The sequence below is a fragment of the Suricata suricatta genome, chromosome 7 (genome assembly GCF_006229205.1).
Source record: "Suricata suricatta isolate VVHF042 chromosome 7, meerkat_22Aug2017_6uvM2_HiC, whole genome shotgun sequence".
Lineage (NCBI taxonomy): Eukaryota > Metazoa > Chordata > Mammalia > Carnivora > Herpestidae > Suricata > Suricata suricatta.
This window is the reverse complement of record NC_043706.1, coordinates 100,747,605-100,769,093: the sequence shown is the minus strand read 5'-3', so window position 1 is coordinate 100,769,093 and position 21,489 is coordinate 100,747,605. Positions and strand designations below refer to the sequence as shown.

At 36.3% G+C, this 21,489-nt stretch overlaps 1 protein-coding gene across 3 annotated transcripts in view; it reads right to left on the bottom strand.

The window, feature by feature from the left end:
* The window catches only part of LOC115297125 (amine sulfotransferase-like), a 45,283-nt gene that overhangs the window by 4,095 nt on the left and 19,699 nt on the right, over positions 1-21,489 (bottom strand). The window contains exons 2-6 of one of the 3 annotated variants that reach the window (XM_029945580.1): positions 18,658-18,810; positions 12,112-12,275; positions 11,369-11,492; positions 10,068-10,162; positions 7,904-8,087 (exon numbers count right to left, since the gene is read on the bottom strand). In XM_029945580.1, coding sequence (XP_029801440.1) covers positions 7,904-8,087; positions 10,068-10,162; positions 11,369-11,492; positions 12,112-12,275; positions 18,658-18,799 — 709 coding nt within the window. In that variant the 5' untranslated portion in view covers positions 18,800-18,810. Of the gene's footprint in view, positions 1-7,903; positions 8,088-10,067; positions 10,163-11,368; positions 11,493-12,111; positions 12,321-18,657; positions 18,814-21,489 lie in introns of all 3 variants that reach the window. The other 2 variants (XM_029945581.1, XM_029945579.1) reach the window with 2 other exon arrangements.

The following is a 21,489-nucleotide window of genomic DNA, read 5'->3' as shown; positions in this document are numbered from 1 at the left end:
CAGATAGCTGTGAAATTAGGTGATTAACTAGTTGGTACCTAACCTTCTAATTTCTGTATAAGTCTAATTACATGAAATAGAAGTGGGGGTTTTGATTTTTTACTTCGCTTTTCTGTTTGGAGTATCATTGAAACTACTGTATTGTAAATGATGGAAAATAATTGCATATGTTAAAAAAATAAATTGTATAAAAAAATAAAAAAAATAAAAGTCCATGAAATGAGGAAAAAAAAAAAAACAAAATAGAAGGAGAGATAAAGTCTTTCCCAGACAAACAAAAACTGAAGGAGCCCTCCAAGAGATCCTAAGAGTGACTGTTATTGATTTTAAGTCTAATGTTCTCAGCCAGCGAGGGAGTGGACACAGGATAAATATAGGAGAGAGAGATGGCTAATGTCCTAGAAAAGACAATAGCCCGAATAAGGGTCCTTACTCCATTTTTGTTAGGATTAGAAGGCTTATAAACATGGCGATGGATGTCCACAAAGAGACAATCAATCTGTGAATATTAACTTGGGGACAGGAGGGAAAGGGAGTTTTGAGGATATTCAGGGTTAGGGGTTTGGGTTAATACAAAACAAAATCCTGGGCACTGTCAGTCGGGTGAAAGATTATTTACAGCAGACATGAGGCACCACCTCTGTTTATCTTAGCTAGCCTAAGGGATGAGACAGATACAGGAAATAACATCAGGGTTAACAAGGCACCTTTTCTTTTGTTAATCATCTCACTCTGGGCTGCTCTGCCTGTAGCTCAGCGGTCTATAGCTCAATTTACCTATTTACCTAACTTGGTCTTTTCTTCCCGCGAAAGCAGCTTTCTGCTATAGTACTAAATTGGGTGGCACATTGCTCTGAATAACTAACCTTATTTATTTCATATACCTATGTATTGGGGGCCTTTGCCCCTCCCTACTTTATCTTGGGGCCTTTGCTCCTTCCTCTCTATTTGGGGAATTCTGCACACCCTCTTTATTCTAGAGTGCCTTTGTACCTCTCTATTCTTGATTGCCTTATCTTGTTTACCCAAACTTGGGTGTGAGCTTTCTATGGCTTTGTACTTCTTAATGCTTTGTTAACCATAGGTATAATCCTGGGGGATCCCTAAGCTTATCCCTCACAGTTGACTCTGAGTGGAACACTGCAAAGACCACAAAGGACCAGAGATATCACCACAAGCATGAGACCTACAGATAACACAGTGATACTAAATCCATATTTTTCAATAGTAACTCTGACTGCAAATGGACTAAATGCTCCAAGCAAAAGACATACGGTATCAGAATAGACAAAAAAAACAAGATCCATTTGCATGCTGTCTATAAGAGACTCATTTTAGACTTGAGGACACTTTCAGATTGAAAGTGAGGGGTTAGAGAAACATCTATCATGCTACTGGAAGTCAAAAGAAAGCTGAAGTAGTCATACTTGTATTAGACAAACTAGATTTTAAACTAAACGTTTTAACATGAGATGAAGAAGGATATTATATCATAATTATGGTGTCTAACCATCTAGAAAAGCTAACAATTGTAAATGTTTATGCTTACAACTTGAAACACCCAAATATATAAATCAGTTAATCACAAACAAAACAATTTCATTGGTAAGGATACAGTAATTGCAGAGAACTTTAACACTCAACTTACAGCAATAGACAGATCATCTAGGTAGAAAATCAATAAAGAAACAATGGCATTAAATGATACACTGGACCAGATGGTCTTGACAGATATATTCAGAACTTTCCATCCAAAAGCAGTAAAATACACATTCTTCTCAAGGGCAGAGGGAACGTTCTCCAAGATAGACCACATACTGGGTCACAAGAGAGCCCTCAATAAATATAAAAGACTTGAGATCATACCGTGCTTATTTTCAGATCACTGTGCTATGAAACTTGATATCAACCACAAGAAAAATTTAGAAAGCCTCCAAGTGCATAGAGGTTAAAAAACATCCTACTAAAGGATGATGGGCCAACTAGGAATTAAAGAAGAAATTAAAAAATATATGGAATCAAATGAAAATGAAAACACGATAGTCCAAACCCTTTTGGATTCAGCAAAGGCAGTCCTAAGGGGAAAATACAGTGCAATCCAGGCCTACCTCAAGAAACAAGAAAAATCCCAAATATAAAACCTAACTGCACACCTAAAGGAACTAGAAGTAGAAGACCAAAGAAACCCCAAATCCAGCAGGAGAACAGAAGTAATAAAGATTAGAGCAGAAATGAAAAATATGGAATCCAAAAAAGGAGTACAACAGATGAATGAATCTAAGAACTGGGTTTTTAAAAAAAATAATAAATAAATAAACAAATAAAATTGGTAAATCCCTAGTCAGACTTATCAAAAAGAAAAGAGAGAGAGAGAACCTAAATAGATAAAATCATGAACAAAAGAGGAGAGATCACAACCAACACCATGGAAATAAAACAATTATTAGAGAATACTATGAAAAATTATATGCCAACAAACTAGACAAACTGGAAGAAATGGACAAATTCCTAGTCACTCACACACTGGAAAAACTCAAATGGGAAGACACAGAAAATTTGAACAGACCCTTAACTAGCAAAGAAATTGAATCTGTCATCAAAAATCTCCCAATGAATAAGAGTCCTGGGCCAGAATGCTTCCCAGGGAATTCTACCAGACAGTTAAAGCAGAGTTGATACCTATTCTTCTCAAGCTGTTCTAAAAAATAGAAACAGAAAGAAAGCTCCCAGACTCATGCTATGAAGCCAGCATTACCTTGATTTTCAAACCAGAAAAAGACCCCCACAAGAAAGGAGAATTACAGGCCAATATCCCTGAAGAACATGGACCCAAAATTTCTCAATGACATACCAGAAAATCAAATCCAACAATATATCAATAGAATTATTCACCACAATCAAGTGGGATTCAATTCCTGGATGGCAGGCTAGGTCAATACTCGCAAATCAATCAATGTGATACATCACATTAGTAGAAGAAAGGATAAGAACTATATGATCCTATTAATAGATGTAGAAAAAAGCATTTGACAAAATACACCATCCTTTCTTTATAAAAACCTTCAAGTAAGTCAAAATAAAAGGAACATATTTCAACATCATAAAAGCCATTTATGAAAAGCCCACAGCTAATATCATCCTCAATGGGGAAAAACAGAGAGCTGTTCCCCCTGAGATCAGGAACACGGCAGGGATGTCTACTGTCACCACTGTTGTTTAACATAGTGCTGGAAGTCCTAGCCTGCTGGGAGCCGCACCGGCCTCACTGGATGACACAGTCAAGGCGAGGGAATGGCAGATGTTTGCACAGCTCCTGCCATGAAGCAAAACTGGTATCTCCTTCTACTACTGGCTCATATTGGGAATGAGCCTGCTGTTATCGACTAGGCTTCACAATATTCCAAATCAGACCGATATTTCCCACACAGACACCTCATGAGAAGAAGCATATTCCCACCTCTAAAAAGATTTTAGACAAAGCACTGCAGATGTTTGTCAATAGGCTCTTCTAATGAGCCTTGTAAACCTGAGACATAAATAATAAAGGGGGTTAAAAACATAAGAGTTACAATTAACTCTGGCTAAGAGAAAAAGAGCCTAACTTAGAGTTAAGAAACAGATTAGGGCAGGACATAAGTTGCTACACATACCTTTGCTAATTGGTGCCACAAATACCTTCCCTTACACTGATACCTGTAATGAGGATGGGTAAGAGTAATTAAAATATAAACCCATATATAAAGGCTGACACTTTTATGACCCCTAAGGTGCTTGCACCTTCAACATCAAATAACAAGGTTTACACAAGCAACTCACTAACCAGCACAAATACATTCTTCCTTTTGTGAGCCAGACAGAATGACTCTTAGCCTACCTATGTATTACTCAATCTATGCCTGAATCTTAGCATTATTGATATAAACAAATGTATTTGTTATTTGCTTCTCACTGAGAACATCCTGTTATTTTCTTAGTTGTGAGATTTACTAACAATTTAAACAAATATATATGTTATCTGCTTTTCACTAAGAATATTCTGTTATGCTATTAGTTGCAAAATTTTACTACTTCACTGTAATTAGAGTAGTTCTGCAAAAAATGCTTTTGTAAAACCTGTTTCTGTACACTTTCAAAATATCTTATCACTGAGATTTATTCGTAGTAAAAATTCCACTTTCTGATATCATGTTAACACTTGACCTATAAATAAAGACACCCAAACCAGCAGGACATAGATGCCTGCCTGGTGATCAGAAAGAAACTTGAGGCTCTTTCACTTTCTCTCGCTGACACCATCCATCCTTCAGGGAACCCTGGACCTGCTGGGGCTGGACTCGGGGAGTAGCCTCAGCAATTAGACAACAAAATGAAATAAAAGGCAAAGAAGTCAAACTTTCACTTTTCACAGGTGACATGATATTCTACATGGAAAATCGAAAAGACTCCAACAAAAAGTTGCTAGAACTGATACATGAATTCAGAAAAGTCACAGTTCAAAATCAACATACAGAAATCGGTTGCATTTTTATACACCAAAAATGTAGCAACAGAAAGAGAAATCAAGAAACCGATTCCATTCACAATTGCACCAAAACCCATAAAATACCTAGGAATAATCCTAACCAAATATGTAAAAGATCTGTATGCTGAAAATGGTAGATAACTTATGAAAGAAATTGAAGAAACACAAAAAAATGGAAAAATACTCCTTGCTCATGGATTGGAAGAACAAATATTGTTAAAATGCCAATACTACCCAAAGCCATTGCGTATTCAATTCACAATGAATTCACATTCAATGCAATCCCAATCAAAATTGCACCAGCGTTCTTCTAAAAGCTAGAACAAACAATCCTAAAATTTGTATGGAACCACAAAAGACCCCAAATAGCCAAAGTAATTTTGAAAAGGAAAGCCAAAGTGAGAGGCATCACAATTCCAGACTTTAGCCTCTACTACAAAGCGATAATCAAGGAGACAGTACGGTTTTGGCACAAAAAGAGAAACACAGACCGATGGAGTAGAATAGAGAACACACATATGTGGCCAACTCATCTTTGACAAAGTAGGAAAGAGTATCCAATGGGAAAAAGACAGTCACTTTAGCAAATGGTGCTGGGAGAACTGGACAGTAACATGCAGAAGAATGAAACAACGTCACTTTCTTAAATCATATACAAAAATAAACTCAAAATGGATAAAAGAACTAAATGTAAAACAGGAAACCATCAAACCCTAGAGTAGAAAACAGGCAACAACCTTTTTGACCTCAGCTGCAGCAATTTTTTTCAACACATCTCCGAAGGCAAGGGAATTAAAAGCAAAAATGAACTATTAGGACCTCATCAAGATAAAAACCTTCTGCACTGCAGAGAAAACAATCAACAAAACTAAAAGGCAACAGACAGAATGGTAAAAGGTAGTTGCAAATGGCATATCAGATAAAGGATTAGTATCCAAAATCTATAAAGAGCTTACCAAACTCAACACCCAAAAAACATATAATCCAGTGAAGAAATGAACAGAAGACATGAATAGACACTTTTCCAAAGAAGACATCCAGATGGCACAGACAGATTAAGAGATGCTAAATGTCACTCATCATCAGGGAAATACAAGTCAAAACCACACTGAAATGCCACCTCACACCAATCAGATGGCTAAAACTAACATAACCAACTCTGCATCCAAATACAAATAATCCAGTGAAGAAATGGGCAGAAGACATGAATAGACACCTTTCCAGTGTTAACTCAAAGAATACATCCAGATGACCAACAGGCACATGAAAAATGCTCAACATCACTTATCATCAGGGAAATACGAATCAAAAGCAGATAGAGATTTCATCTCACACCAGTCAGAATGGCTAAAATTAACAACTCATGAAATAACAGATATTGGCAAGGATGTGGAGAAATAGGGACCCTCTTGCGCTGTTGGGAATGCAAACTGGTGCAGTCTCTGAAAAACTTTGTGGACATTTCTCAAAAAGTTAAAAATAGAACTACCCTACAACCTAGCAATAGCACTACTAGGAATTTATTCAAGGGATACAGGAGTGCTGATTCATAGGGGCATGTGTACCCCAATATTTGTAGTAGTGCTTTCAACAATAGCTAAATTTTGGAAAGAGCCCAAATGTCCATGAATTGATGAATAGATAAAGAAGATGTGGTTAATATACAATGAAATACTATTTGGAAAATACTACTCTTTACTTGAGAAAGAATCAAATCCTGCTATTTGCAACAACATAGATGGAACTGGAGGTTATTATGCTAAGTGAAATAAGTCAGTCAGAGAAAAGATGTATTATGTTTTCACTCATATATATATGAAACTTGAGAAACTTAACAGAAGACAAAGGGAGAAGGGAATGGGAAAAAATAATTTCAAACAGAGAGGGAGGCAAACCCATAAGAAACTCTTAAATACAGAGACAATGCGAAGGTTGATGGGTGGGGGTGGGGCTGGGAGAGAGGAAAATGGGTGATGGGCATTGAAGAGGGCGCTTGTTGGAATGAGCACTGGATGTTGTATGTAAGCGAAGAAGCATGGAGACCTATCCCTGAAACCAAGAGCACACTGTATACAATATATGTTAGCTAACTTGATGATAAATTGTATTTTTTTTAAAAAACTTATAGACACAGAGTTGTGATGACAGTGTTGATAGGAGAGGCAAGAAAAGATTGTAAAAGCTCTCTGAAATTAACAAGTGACTGAAACAAGTTGAAGTACTAGCAAAATTGAAAACACAAACGAAAACAATGTATGAGGGGAAGAGCTAATGCAAATGATGTTCCTTTAGATAAAATGTAAGAGAAAAGTACATATCTGTGCAGAAGAAACATATGGGAATGTGCTTTACTTCCACAAGGAAAGTTGGCTTCTCCTACGTGTCTTCTTACCTATTTGAGTCTCTAATTTTCAGGTAGGTTAAAGATTTACAAACACTGAAAATTTTCTTTTTCCAAGGCAAAACAAATTTCAAGTACAATGATAATGGCAGTTGAGAAGGATTGTAGCATCTACTACAAGACAGGGTGTTCTGAGCATAAGAGGAAGGGAATGTATTCACTTCAGGTTGGCTCTGGGTTACCAGTATTTCATATTTTTTAATTGAGCAGGTAAAAACATATGAAGAGATCAAATGATGGAAATACTAAGAGAAATCAAAGCCAAAATTTGTTACTCCTTTACAAAGAGGCATAGAACCCTATGATTATATGCAAAATTTATGTCTATAATTCTGTATTATAGATGTTCCATGTACTAGGATAGAAGATCATAAATATAATTTAGAATGATTCTATAAGTAATAAAAATATTATAACATGGTGAAGTGTATCAGTTATATGAAGGAATCATTCACTTAAAAACTCAGTCATCAGAGGTATGGTATAAATGAGAGAAATCTATGAATTTTTATGAGGTTTACTAGCGGACACATGATGGTCCTGTGCAATAACTAAAGATCAGGGAATGTATGTTGTTAATTTAGCCTTGAGGGAGCTCAGGGATAAATCACAGAGATGGTAGAGCAGTCATTGTTGCCCAGCAGCCCCACCATTACCTCATCATCACGTGCTGAGCCCATGCCAATGGGGGGAAACAGTCTGACAGTAAATGAACAAACATTTTGTGGCAGACATTGTGCTGGAACTGGTAGATTTACAGGGGCCATTTACAGAAGGCCTTCTAATTTTACGTTATTCATCAGAGACATTCAGACACAAAATTATATAGTCTTGATGAACACCAAGAAGAATTCATGGAGAATCATTTATCTAGTGAAGGGAACTGGGCCATGTTAGAAAAGTTAGCTAGGAAGCTTGGAAGATACATGTCGGTTCATATGTGCCGCAGCACAGGACAAGCATTCACTATTCAACCTCACCTTTGCGAAGGAAGTGACCTTTTTCTTGTATTCCAAACCGGGTCTTTAGTATACTGTCGTAGTTTGCCCGTGGGTCAGACTTCATGTTCTCAAACATGGCCTGTGTCACCACAGTGTCCAGGTCCTTGTCACTTAATTTCTTCCCCAGGAATTTGCAGATTTTTACTATAGAGCCTCTGAGATCCTGAAATAAATTACAGTATGATAAATTATTCATGTTATCACAAAGAAGACTTATATAAGTGTTGCAGATTAAATATCATTATGGGAGTGAAAATTGTAGGTGTTTCGGTTGTTTAGAAAGTGGAATTGTTCCTTGAAATGTGACTTGCTTATTCCTTCTTGATAAATTAATTCCTTCTTGATAAATTAATTGTCCACTGCTTGAGAGCACATTTGGGTTCATTTGAAACACTCATATTTCGTTTTATCTGTGTTAACAGCAAGGATTTGGAGAGTAGCTCCTAAATGACAGACACCACCCTCTGTGATGGCACAAGTGAACAGAGGCACAACTGGGGATGAATCCTAGGAATTCAGTACAAGGACCTTTGGGAGAGACTAATTGTGTAACAGAACTCAGAGAATATTTCAACAAAGATATGAAATTTATTCTGGGAATTAAATCAGAAATGGGAATTTTCTAAATAGATAAACTAAAGATATGGAGTCTAGAGAAATTAAAGAATATGTACAACAACATTGTGTGAGATAATAGGTCACAGGACAGTTAGAAGTTCAGTTTCCCTAGAGCTAGTGGAAATAGGCTTTGGATGAGAATATGGGAGATGAAGAAAAAGGCAATCATGGGACCATATCGTGAGGAAGGTTTCAAGGCCAGTCAGACATTGAATCTCTTTTTGGTAGGTGATATGGACTCAACAAGAGAGTTTAGGCTTGGTATCATGCTCTGGGGTAGGTGTAACAGACTAGTGACAAATCCTCAGGATGGGGAAGCCCTTACAAGAGCCTGCCTCTTTGCTCTTTCTCTTCGTTCCTGCTAATAGTCCACCTGGTGATATTCTGGCATTAGTGTCCACCCCTATTTAAGTAATGATTCTGGTTGATCCACGATCTTCAAAGAAATTATGTTGTCTCTACAAGAGATTATTCTAGGTGGGTCATATGACCCAATTTTGACATTGAAATAGAAAGGGGAAGTCAAGGGGCTCCTGGGTGGCTCAGTTGATTATGTGCCTGACTCTTGATTTCAGCTCAGGTCTGAGCCCTGCCTCCAGCTCTACACCGACTGATCTGAGGCTGCTTGAGATTCTCCCTCTCTCTCCCTCTCTCTATGCCCTTCCACTGCTTATGTTCTCTAAGTCTCTTTCTCAAAATAAATAAACTTGTTTTAAAAAGAGAAAGAGGAAGTCAAACAGAAGTTACTAAGTATTATTTTTCTCCTGGAGAAAAGATGGAAACAAAGCAGGGAAAAAAGGCCCCTTTATCCCAGTTCCCTCTCTTTCTGCCTGTAATAGCATGTAAGCTATTATCTGAGGACACAACTTTGGAGCTACAACAACCTTCTTGCTTCCATGAGGGAAGACATCCTTGCCACCCCAAATATGATACAAAAGAAAGACAAATAATGCTGGGACATTCTTAACTGCTCAGCAAGAACACTCAGAATGAGGGTAACCTTTCTCTGGGATTCAGTCAATAAGCAATAGAAATTCCTACATTTTAAGCCAATTAGAGGTGATCTTACTGGGTGCTGAATTATGTCTAATCATACACAGGCATTTTCATTTAATTTTCCTGGTAATGTTTAATCATACACAATGCATACAAGATTAAAGTTTCCTAAGAGATGCACCCAAGAGTGATGAACATAATATTTAGAATATGTTAGAATGAATAATGCAGAAAATAGATTTGAGAATCCATGAAAGACCAATAGTCTGATTCAAAATAATGAAACTTATGCATACCCATATACATACACATAATTCCTCGCACATAATTTCTGAAAAGAAACTTCCTGTATTAGTTGTAAATAAAACCTAGTTAATAAGGGAAAGAAATAATACTGGAAAACTCCTGGATATTTAATCTGAGATATCAAATTTGATATCATCCTTGGGTGTTCTGGGCATGAACAATCAATTCATTTGTCCAGGCTGGCTTACAACTTGAGTGAGGTCACTCATGTCACATCTCTCACCTTCTTCATCTCCTCATACATCACGAACTCAATGTTGAAGAGGTTTTTGTGCTCATACCAACCTTTGATGTGGTCAAACCAAAGGCTTCCCATTACTGCAACGAGAATAGATAGTCATTAAGTAAGTATGTTGAACACGTTAAAATGAGCTACAGTTTTAGGAGATGCAGGAATCTTAAGTAACGAAGAAGGAAAAGGAAGTGTGCTGCTAGAATTCTGATTTCCCCTAGCACCTGGCTATAGGAGAGTCATCAAGCTTCTATCAGCAAACAATTACATGAACTCAGAAAGAATTTAGTTTTTTAAAATAGACACAAAATCAACATACCATGTGGTTAGAAAAGCCAAGAAGGAAAATGGAGGAAGGAATCCTGTCCTTGTCATCCCTCCTGCTCTTCCCAAACCCATAGACCTTTTTGTTGGCTACATGGAGCAAGGGATCCCTGTGGAGTCACTTCAGCCATGCACAGTGCATTTGACACTAAACATAGCTCTCCTGTTCCAGATCATCATCTCTACTTCAGAGGACTGGCTCCTGCTCAACCAGCAATAGTGACTCCTCAGAAAAGAATGTGAGGGGAGGGCTCCCAGCTTGCTTAGTGGGTAGAGTATACAACTTTTGATCTCAGGGTTGTGGGTTGGAGTCTCAAGCTGGATGTGAAGATTACTTTAAAAAATAATAAAAATGGCACCTGAGTGGCTCAGTTGGTTAAGCATCCTACTTCAGCTCACATGATCTCATGGTTTGCAAGTTGGAACACCACATCAGGTTATCTGCTGTCAGCACAGAACCTGCTTCGGATCCTCTGTCTCCCTCTCTCTGCTCCTCCCCAACTAGCGTGTGCACTTGCTCTCTCTCTCTCAAAAATTTTTTAAAAATAAGTATATAAAATTTAACAAAAAAGAAATGAATGTGGAACAGAACTTTATCAAATAGAAGCTCCTGGGAGGAGCCACTTGCAAAAAGCTCCAACCCTGTGATCTGAAGTGAGATTCTTCTCACTGAGCTAGAACAGAAACCCCCGTGTTTATGAATCAATCTTTTCATGGTTAAATGTAAATATTCCTTGGTGATATGACTTTGTAATCTTGACAGTCCCCTGACAGGGAGCTAGTGAAAGCATATTTATTTGTAACAATGGCAGGGCATGGTCATCCAGGACAACCTTACCAATGGCTTAATATATTGGTTACTCACCATGTTCAACTCTACTTCCACTTCCCTCTGCCAAATTCACAAAGCTTAAACCTCACCACAACTATAAGCAAACCTATTACTTGCTTTATGTAAGTTTATTTACCTCTTCCTTCTAGAAATAGTTTCATGAATTCCTCAGTGGTACTTGTAACAGGTAATGGCAGCTTCTTTGAAAAGTGAAAATATGAGCACATAACATCCTTAGGGTTTCTGTATACATAGATAATCTGCAAAGAAAGGAAGTATTCGTTATTTCTGTTGATTTCATTATGTCATATTTTTAACCTAATACCATCCAATTGGATGAAGCCCATTTTTTTAACTTGTCATATTTTTAACCTAATACCATCCAATTGGATGAAGCCCATTTTTTTTTAACTTGTCATGTATTCATTTAGCCTTCTTTGTATTTGGAGTTTCTCCTCTGTAATGCCTCTTCCACCATGAGTGGCCTAGGTGGAAGTATGAAAAGGTAGTGGTGAGGACACTGAGAGCAGTGAAGAAATTCCTATATTATAAGTGCACCTAGTAAGTAAGCTAATTTAAAAAATGAAAGAATATATATTATACAATGTGTATTTATCATAATTTACATTAGAAAGTTAATTAAATGCACACATATATACCCTTTCATTTTTAATGGTTTTATTACATGTGTGATCAGAAAACAAAGGAACAAGATAAAAACCAGATTCTGTGTGATAATAACAAAATGGCTATTGAAAATTAAAGTATGGCAAATGCCACAATCGCTACAGCTTGATGAGTGGCATGTTAATGTAATGAAAGGAAGTAAAATAATGAAAAAGAGCAGTTATCTTTCAGCAGCCATTGTCTATTTCTTACTTTGGCTTTTTTGTTCTTCAGTCCACTTGGCATCAAGTAATATGGGAGGTGGCTAACAAAGAGACGAGGAGATGGTCTTTTAGTGAAATCTATGGTTTCATTGGAGTACTCGAAATAGGGAACTTGAAACCATGTCTCCAGATTCCCAGTGCTTTTTTGATGTTCTTCAAAATAAATCAAGGTTAGTATCTGTTGTAACCAGCTAGTTCCTAGAAAACAATTATTTTCATTTTCAGTGATGAACAAATTTCTCCAAAATGCAGATAGACATGCCATCTGTATTTTAATAAGAGTTTGTTATTATAACATGTATAATGGTAATTTCATCAGAATGGAAATTTTAATATATTAAAAATGCAGTATGGGTAAAAGAAAACAAATAGTTTCTTTATTTTTCCTTTTCAGGAGGTACTACATTTGAAACTCTACTAATTGATTCTTTTGAGTCTTCTGTGCTTCATATATGGGACTTTTAAATTGCCTTCTATGCCTATCTCTAAATTTCCTTCCATAAGCCCACTCATAGGACTTTAGATAATATACCCCAAAAAACTAGGAATTCCACTGGAGGAGTCACTTTCCATCTTTTCCTTTTCTCCATGTTTCCTACTGTTCTCATGATGTCCACCTAAGGAAACAGGGTCCATTATAAATCTCTAAGGGAAGCCCTGTGACCCACATGGAGACAGGAAGGAAAAGATGATGCCTAAAGTTGGGCCTTTCACTGGGATGTGACAAATTTTTCTGATGACTAATTCTCTAAATTCTAATTATAAAGGACATTTGTCTCAGGATATTTGGGTGTAATTACCTGCTTTAGATTTCTCACACAGCACTTGCATGATTCATATAAATATTAATATTAAAGATAGAAGATTAAAACATAGCCTCTATAAAAGTCATAGTTCAGATATATCCAGCAATGTTAAAAAAAAAAAAAAAACTTACCCTAACTAAAAGTGACAAGTCCCAGAAAGGTTCAAATTAATTTCTGAAATGAGAAAACCCACTGGCCCCTCATCAATTCCCATCCTAGCCTCCCTTCCCAAGACCATCCAATCACCCATGCTAAGCAGCAGCCCCTAATAACCAAGACCAGTGTTGGGCACAGAGGTCTTGCTGGCAGGTGCAGGTGGGGTCCACCTTATCTGGCCATCCTGGTACCTTAATATTGGTGGTTTTACTTTTCCAGTGTTGTCCAGGGAAGACTACGACCACATGTACCTACATATTACCACAGCTGGGAACTCAATGAGTTCAAACTCATGAAAACTCCTTGTTATAGAGCTCTGAAAGGTTTCTCACATCCTTTCACCTTTCCCAGATAACAGATAAGCTTCTGCAAGAGGAATCACAGTTTCAGAAGGGCTGACGGGTTTTTAATCATGGCATATTTTTGCAGAGTCAACAATATGATGTAAAAATCTCTGCAGAGATTCAAAAATTCAAATATCTGTTTTCAACTTCTTCTTCTCCCACTCCCCCTTTCACACTTTGTCCAACTGCTCTCTCTATCTCTTTCTCTCTCTTTCTTTCTTCCTTCCTTCCTTCCTTCCTTCCTTCCTTCCTTTTTTTTCTTGGCCTATTTGGTAGTCAGGTGTTAGTGTAATGGGATATGAATCATTTTCTTCAGTTCGTGCTACAGTAATAACACTGATTCACTGCAGGTCCCCCCTCATCTGTTTATTTCTTTATTCTCATTTTCTGCTTCAATTCCTATTGCTATCACCACAGACAAGCAGGCATTGGGATTTAAAGTGCATTCCTCATTGGCAAGTGTTCTTATGGAATGTGTATTGTTGTATGTGTTTCTATTTTCTATTCTGTAAAGGGTAACTGTCTCTCTCAGCAAAACCCAGGGGATCCTCATGCCAAGCTTTCCTGCTTCTGGGCCTCTGCCTTTCTTCTCCACAGGAGTACTTCTACACCTACCAAGCTCCACCCTAGTGATGATGAGGACTTCTAAAACTTTAGATTTTTGAGCTCTACAGCTTGTAAAAGCTTGTGATAATCATCCCATCTCATTTTGCCTGTCAGTGGCTTTGGGCAAGTGTTTTCTTGTGCTATGCCCTGCACCTGCCTTTTCTTTCTCTTCTCTTCTCTTCTCTCCTCTCCTCTCCTCTCCTCTCCTCTCCTCTCCTCTCCTCTCCTCTCCTCTCCTCTCCTCTCCTCTCCTCTTCTCTTCTCTTCTCTTCTCTTCTCTTCTCTTCTCTTCTCTTCTCTTCTCTTCTCTTCTCCTCTTTCTCTCTTACTCCCTAATCAGGTCTCCCTTCCCTCTGCTGTACCAGCAATACTTTTCTTGTTCAAATCACATCTCTGCATCTCCTATCCTACATGACATGGCTTCTTTTCTCCCTCTAGTAGTGCAATTTGTTCACTCAATCCTCAGAACAATTTCCTTGGTATTCAGAATAATTTGATATTTATCTAGTTGTGTTCAAGAAATGAGGCAAGTGTGAGTCCTCCTACTCTTCCAGGACCTTAACCCCAGAAAACCACCTGTATTTTCTTCTTTGGGCATTTGTTTAATAGTTTATTTGTTTGTTTGTTTACCACTCCTAAGTCACAGTGATTTTCTTCTATGTTTTAATAATAGAAATAATTGTATAGTTTTATGTTTAATCTTACTATTTTAGTACACTTGAAGTTCATTCTTTTATGTGGTGTTGGGATCCAACTGTATTTTCTGCATATAGTGATCTGGATTTTTCAACATTATATATACTATCATTTCCCCATTAATAGATGGGCCATACTTAAATTTATATTGAATCCTCCTATACAAAAGGAATTGTATTTCAGGTCTTTCCTCTTAGCCTACAAATGTGTTGTGCAAATAACAAACTATTTTTCCAAACTATGGCCATGTAGTAAATAAACAAATTAAATGTGCAAATATGTGGTATATTTTAAGGTGATATGTATCATATTGTGGAGAGAAATTAGAGTAGCAAAGAAGATTGTGAGTTTTGGGGGGTGCTGAATTTTTAAAAATAATCACCCAAATGTTATCATGAGAATATAATTTTTAAACATTTTTAAATGTTTATTTATTTTTCAGAGTGATATCGTGTCAGCAGGAGAGGAGCAGAGAGAGACGGGGACAGAGGAGCCAAAACAGGCCCTGGGCTGCAGCAGAGCTGGATGTGCAGCTCGAATTCACTAACTGTGAGACCATGACCTGAGCTGAGTCAGACACTCAATTGACTTTGCTACCCAGATGCCCCAAGAATATAATTTTTAAAAAATGTTTATACTATTTAAATTTATTTTTGAGACAGAAAGAAAGCATGAGCTGGGGAGGGGCAGAGACATAGGGAGACTAGAACTGAAGTGGACTCTGAGCTGACAGCAGAGAACCTGATGTGGGGCTCAAACTCATGAGTTGAGCTGAAGTCAGACACTTAGCTGACTGAGCCACACAGACACCCCAAATATAATTTTTAAATAAGGACTCAAGGGGAGGAAGAGAGTAATTAATGCATATATCTGGAGGGAGAGCATTACAGGATAGATAATCTATTGAGTGCAAAGAGCCTAATGCAGGAACATGTTTGTTATATGGAGGAAGAGCAAGAAAACCACTGTTACTCAGGCAAAAATACTAAAACTATATTTAAGGGACATCTGAGTAGTTCAGTTGCTTATGCATGTGACTCTAAATTTTGGGTCATATCATAAACTGATGGTTTGTGAGATCAGGCCCTGCCTTGGGCTCTGTGCTGACAACACGGAGTCTGCTTGGGATTCTTTTTCACTTGCCCCCTCTTCTTTCTCTCTCTCTCTCTCAAAATGAGTAAATAAACTTTAAAAACAACTATCTTTCTCTAACAAGTTAGAAAGAATTAATATAAATCCTATCTCTTCCAAACACACACACACACACACACACACACACACACACACACACAAGGAGAAAACCTTCCAAGCTCATTTTGCAAGTGCCAAAACACTTGATAAAAGCTAGACAATGACACTACAAGAAAGCAGCATTAGAGGCCATTACCTTCGTGAACATAGAAGCAAAAATCCCCCTCAACATATTAGCACACTGTTGAGTTCAATAATTTAAAAGGATCATCCACCATTATCAAGTACAATTTAATTCAGGGACACACAGATGGTTTAGAATCTTCAAATCAGTGTATCACACACTGTATTAACTAAATGAACTATAAAAACCATATTATCATCCCAATAGATGCAGAAAAAGCATTTGACAAAAACTAAACATCCATTTAAGATAAAATGTTCAAACAAAATGGGTATGGGAGGAACTTATGTCAGCTTATAAAAGGACGTTTATGACAAACTCACAGCTACCATCATACCAATGTCAAATAACCGAAAGGTTTTCACCTAAGTTCACAGCCAGGATAAGGGTGCCTATTCTTCCTTTTTTGTATTGGAGACTTTAAAGAGACAATTAGGCAAGAAAAAGAAATAGAAGTTATCTAAGTTGAAAAGGAAGAATAAAACTGTCTCTATTTGCAGATGATAATTATATTATACAAAGAAAGTCCTAAAGACTATACCAAATTAATGTTAAAACAATAAAAGAATTCAGTTAAGTTGTTAAGTTGCAAGATATGAAATCATTATACAAATATAAGTTGCATTTCTATACACTAACAACAAACTGTCAGAAAGAGAAATTAAGAAAGATCCTGTTTATGATAGCATCAAAAGGAATGAAATATGTAGGAATATATTTATCCAAGGAAATAAAAGACTTGTACATTGAAAACTAGGAGACACTGCTGAAAGAACTTTTTAAAAACACAAATAAATGAAAAGCCATTCCATACTCATGGATTAGAAGAAAGAACATTGTGGTGCATCTGGGTGGCTCAGTTGGTTAAGTGTCCAACTTCAGCTCAGGTCATGATATCGTGGTTCTCAGATTTTAGCCTTGCGTCAGGCTCCATGCTGACAGCTTGGAGCCTGCAGCCTACTTCAAATTCTGTGTCTTCCTCTCTCTCCGCTCCTCCTCTACTTGTGCTCTGTCTCTCTTTGTCTCTCAAAAATTAATAGAAACAAAAAAAATTTAAAAGGAAGAAACAACATTGTTAAAATGTCCATACTACTCAAATGATTCAATGTAATCCCTATCAACATTACAACGGCATTTGTCACAGAAATAGAACCAAAGAATCCTAAAATTTGTCTGTAAACATTGCAGACTCCAAATAGCCAAAGCAAGTTGGAGAAAATAGAACAAAGTCTAACACATCAAACTTCTTGGTTTCAAATAATATTACCAAGTTATACTAAATAACAATAGTATGGTATTGGCATAAAAAAGACACATTGATCAATGGAACAAAATGGAGAGCTCAGAAGTAAGCCAACACATGTGTGGTCAATTAAATTACAACAAAGGAGCTAAAAATATACAGTAGGGATAGGACAGACTCTTCAGTAATGGTGTTGGAAAAATTAGACAGCCACATGCAAAATAATTAAACCTCAATCACTCTTTTAAAATACACATAAAAGTTACTTAACGGATTAAAGATGTGAATGTAAGGCCTGGGGACATCAGACTCCTAGAACAAAACATGGTTTTAAGACATTGGTCTTAGCAATGGTTTTTTATGGAATGGGGACGTGCTACCAAAAACAAATGCACCAAGAGCAAAAATAAGCAGGTAGGAGCTAATCGAACTAAAAAGCTTCTGTACAGCAAAGAAAACTAACAGCAAATGAAAAGGCCACCCATTAAATGGGAAATTATTTGTAAATTGTTTATTAAATGAGAAATTGATATTTAAAAATATATCAAGAACTCATACAGCACAATATAATAAATAACAATAATCTAACTAAAACAAGGGCAAATGATTTGAATAGACATGCATGTATATACATACACACAGATATGTGTATATATGCATATATACACACATATATATATATATGTTTTAGTCTGATCTGAGTACTAAAACAAAGTACTATTCAAATAAAGGTGATTACTACACATTATGGTACTTAACATAAATTAACTTTTTTTCTTCTCATGCACTTAATTATTAAATACAGCTTCAACTATGCAGGAATAAATTTAGGAATTCCCTGAGCTTCCACCTAAGGGTTAGCAAGGTTTAGGATGAAAGCTTCCAAAATAGATAAACAGGGCAAAAGCACTCCCAGCATAGAACAAAAGCTTAGAGCAGGAAGTTGCTTCCACAGGACAAAAGCATCCAGAACAAGTAAACAGTCTGTGACACAGACTGTCTGAAGTAACTACCTAAATGGTAAATATTCCTGCATCATTTCCCAGCCCATGTCAGCAATTTAGTGTTTGATAGGCCATCTTCAATCTATCTAACTCAACATTTTCTCCATTTCCTGAGCAAATAAAAAATAAGTTACAGCTACACTATAAAAGACATTATTTCATAGGATATTAAATTCAGTTAACTCTATAATATACAATAGATTAATGTATATGTCTGTTTATAATATTGGTAAAAAGACTGAGTTACCTTATTATAAAGAGTTATCATTTTATTTTTAGATTAGCTATTAGAATACAGAACTCACCAGATTTGGGGTATGTGACTATGAAGACATCATCTTCTCTGACTTCAAAATCTCCTAATGTTTCTATAAAGTCAGTATCAAGTTTTATATTATGAAAATTATATCCTTTAAATTTGAATAAACGTGAGTCTATGTCTTCCATATTTCAGTGGCCTGCTAAAACAGAAAAAAATATTTGAAAGAAATTTAGTAAAATTTTATGTCATCTTCCCTTCTGTATCTCACTTGTTGGTCATATACTAAGAGATAAAAATGATTTCCTGTTTTCTCCACAAATACAGATAACCAGCAGACTCTGAAAGCTACTATCCTGGATTTGAGACATGTGGAGTTTGGTTCAGTGCCCAGGAGCCAGTTGTTCATGGGCTGGGTCTTAGAATTATGTGTGTGTGCTCCATTGATGTAGCTACAGAGAAAATAGTTCAAAAATTAATATGTAATTAAAAAATACTTTTAATCAGAAATCATACATAACATAAAATATATGCATATGTATATCTATATAAACAATAAAAATGAATATACAAATTGGACTTGAATTGGCTTTAGAAATATTTGTTTTCTGCCACTCTATCTGCAGCTGGATTTTTTTCCTCTCTGGAAATGAAGTACAATGTTTTAGCTTTTAGCAGGTTTATAGAAGTTTTCTATATATACCTTCTGGGTGTGAGGTATCTATTCATAAGGTTTTTGGTAACTTGTAATTTAAATTTTATTTCCTAACTTGCAACTTGTTTAGAGTAATTGGGAAGGTACAAGTATGAACTAACATATATGAATGTATTCCAGAATGCCTGAAAGAGTACGTGTGAGCAATTAAATTGTCCATAATGACCAAATGGACAATGTCACAAAGTATGAAAGAAAACCTTCAAATTATGAATCATATGTAGACAGTGCAAGTTAAACTTTGTGATTCATCATTGATGGATATAGTTTTCTTTTCATCATTATCAATCAGCAGCTTTGTGAGAAAATCTATTTTGATACTATGAACTCTGAGGTTTTAATTGACTTGGGGGTCTTCCAGGTAACTTTGAAGTGTCCTTTTTTTCTATTTCTCAAAATAGTTGGTCATAGGAAGAGCTGGCAAAAGAGGAGCTTCAGATTCACACAATTTGAAAGCAACTCCAGGAAGCCTAGGCCAAGGGTCATTAAAGGAAAAAGGGAAATAAGTAATTTTTTAGAAATATATTTTGATAGGCATACTGTTACTGGAAAATCTAGGATTGATAGTGTTTATTTACAAAGGAGATTTGTGAATGCTGCAAATTAGTTGGAATCATCAACATGAATTCACACTCAAAAAAGAAAGTCAGGGACCAGACAGGCAAGGATGGAGGAAGAGAGGAGATAAGTTATTCTGTCACTAGAGTTATTTAAGGCATCTCTTCTTAAGGCCATCTTGTGTTCAAAGAAACAACCTAATTTATACCTCCATACTCACTGGTTCTAATATTAAGCCAATAAAAAAGCAGTGGCTCCCTAAGCATAGCCAATTCTGTGTCTTGGGATCAAAACTATAACTATGAGCCTGTAACATCTTGATTTTTTCATGAAGTAAACATAATACTATCTTATATATTCTACTTATATCCTGTGTAATTACTATCATGGAGAGTTATATCTTTCTTTTAGTTGTGTTCCTAAGTCTCTAAATAAATATTTAAAATAATATAATGGTTCAATTTATTGGAAGTCAAACCAAAGAGTTACAGTATATTTTTGTTTCATACATAACAGCTGATAGCTTACATACTTTTAGCCTAGTGTTTACAACATCACCAAGTACCTAAACTGCATAAATAGTACAGTTCAGACAATAGAAAAGAAGCAGACTATGTCACCTCTAAAAGTATGAATTTTGCATTTGAATTTGTTTTTTAGCTGAAAGCAATTAAGAATGAGCAGACACAGAAACCTTTTTACATTTTCCTTATGTTCCTAATAGAATCTGGATGGATGCCTGTACCATGAAGAAAGCTACTCCCACAGGTAACGTTTTCAGAACGTTGGCAGGACACACATCCTGTTAATTAAAAGTGAGCGCTTCTTAACTTCCAGTGAGTTGTTTTCCCCCTCTTTGAATTTCCTACCCTTTGACCCCATTCTTCTTAGCCTACGGTGGTATATAAACCTCAATTGTTATATTAATTTGTACTCTTTATGCTTTTGTGGGGCTCCCATACATATGTAATTAAATTTGTCTCCTGGTAACCTGCTTTATGTCATTTTATTTATTAGACCATCCAAAGAATCTAGAATGGAGAAGGGAAAAGATTTTTACTCCCAATAAAGAATAAATAAACTAACTGTACTAGTTCTTTGAAATGAAGAGTTAACTTCTGAAATAAAAGCCAGTGAAAAGAATAATTGTGTTGCTGCTGATGGAGAAAGACACAAATAAGACGACATTTTCCACAAGGAGATTTAATGATTCAACAGCAGAACTCCAGATTCAGGAATTCATTAAGAGGGAAGGATTAGGCTGATACCAGTAAATTATCCAATAATCTAGTGGAAAGCATTAATGCATATCCCACAAATAATAGATAGTAAATGGTTCAAGTAGCTTGGTGCCATTCAGAGCTGTTGGGCAGGGGTCAAAGTCTCTGCTTTTGAATTATACTAGGAAATAAGGATGTATTTGTTTGCTGTCCCACTCACAATTCTCTATGCCCATAGATAAAGAGTACAATTATTGAGTTGCTTTTACTTCAATGGCACTACTATTGGTGTCTTTAAATCTTTGTGTTGTGTCTTATCAAATAGAATTGAGAATATTTGTTGAGAAGTTGAGAGAAGAAATCCGTATCTGTAAGGAGTCAATAC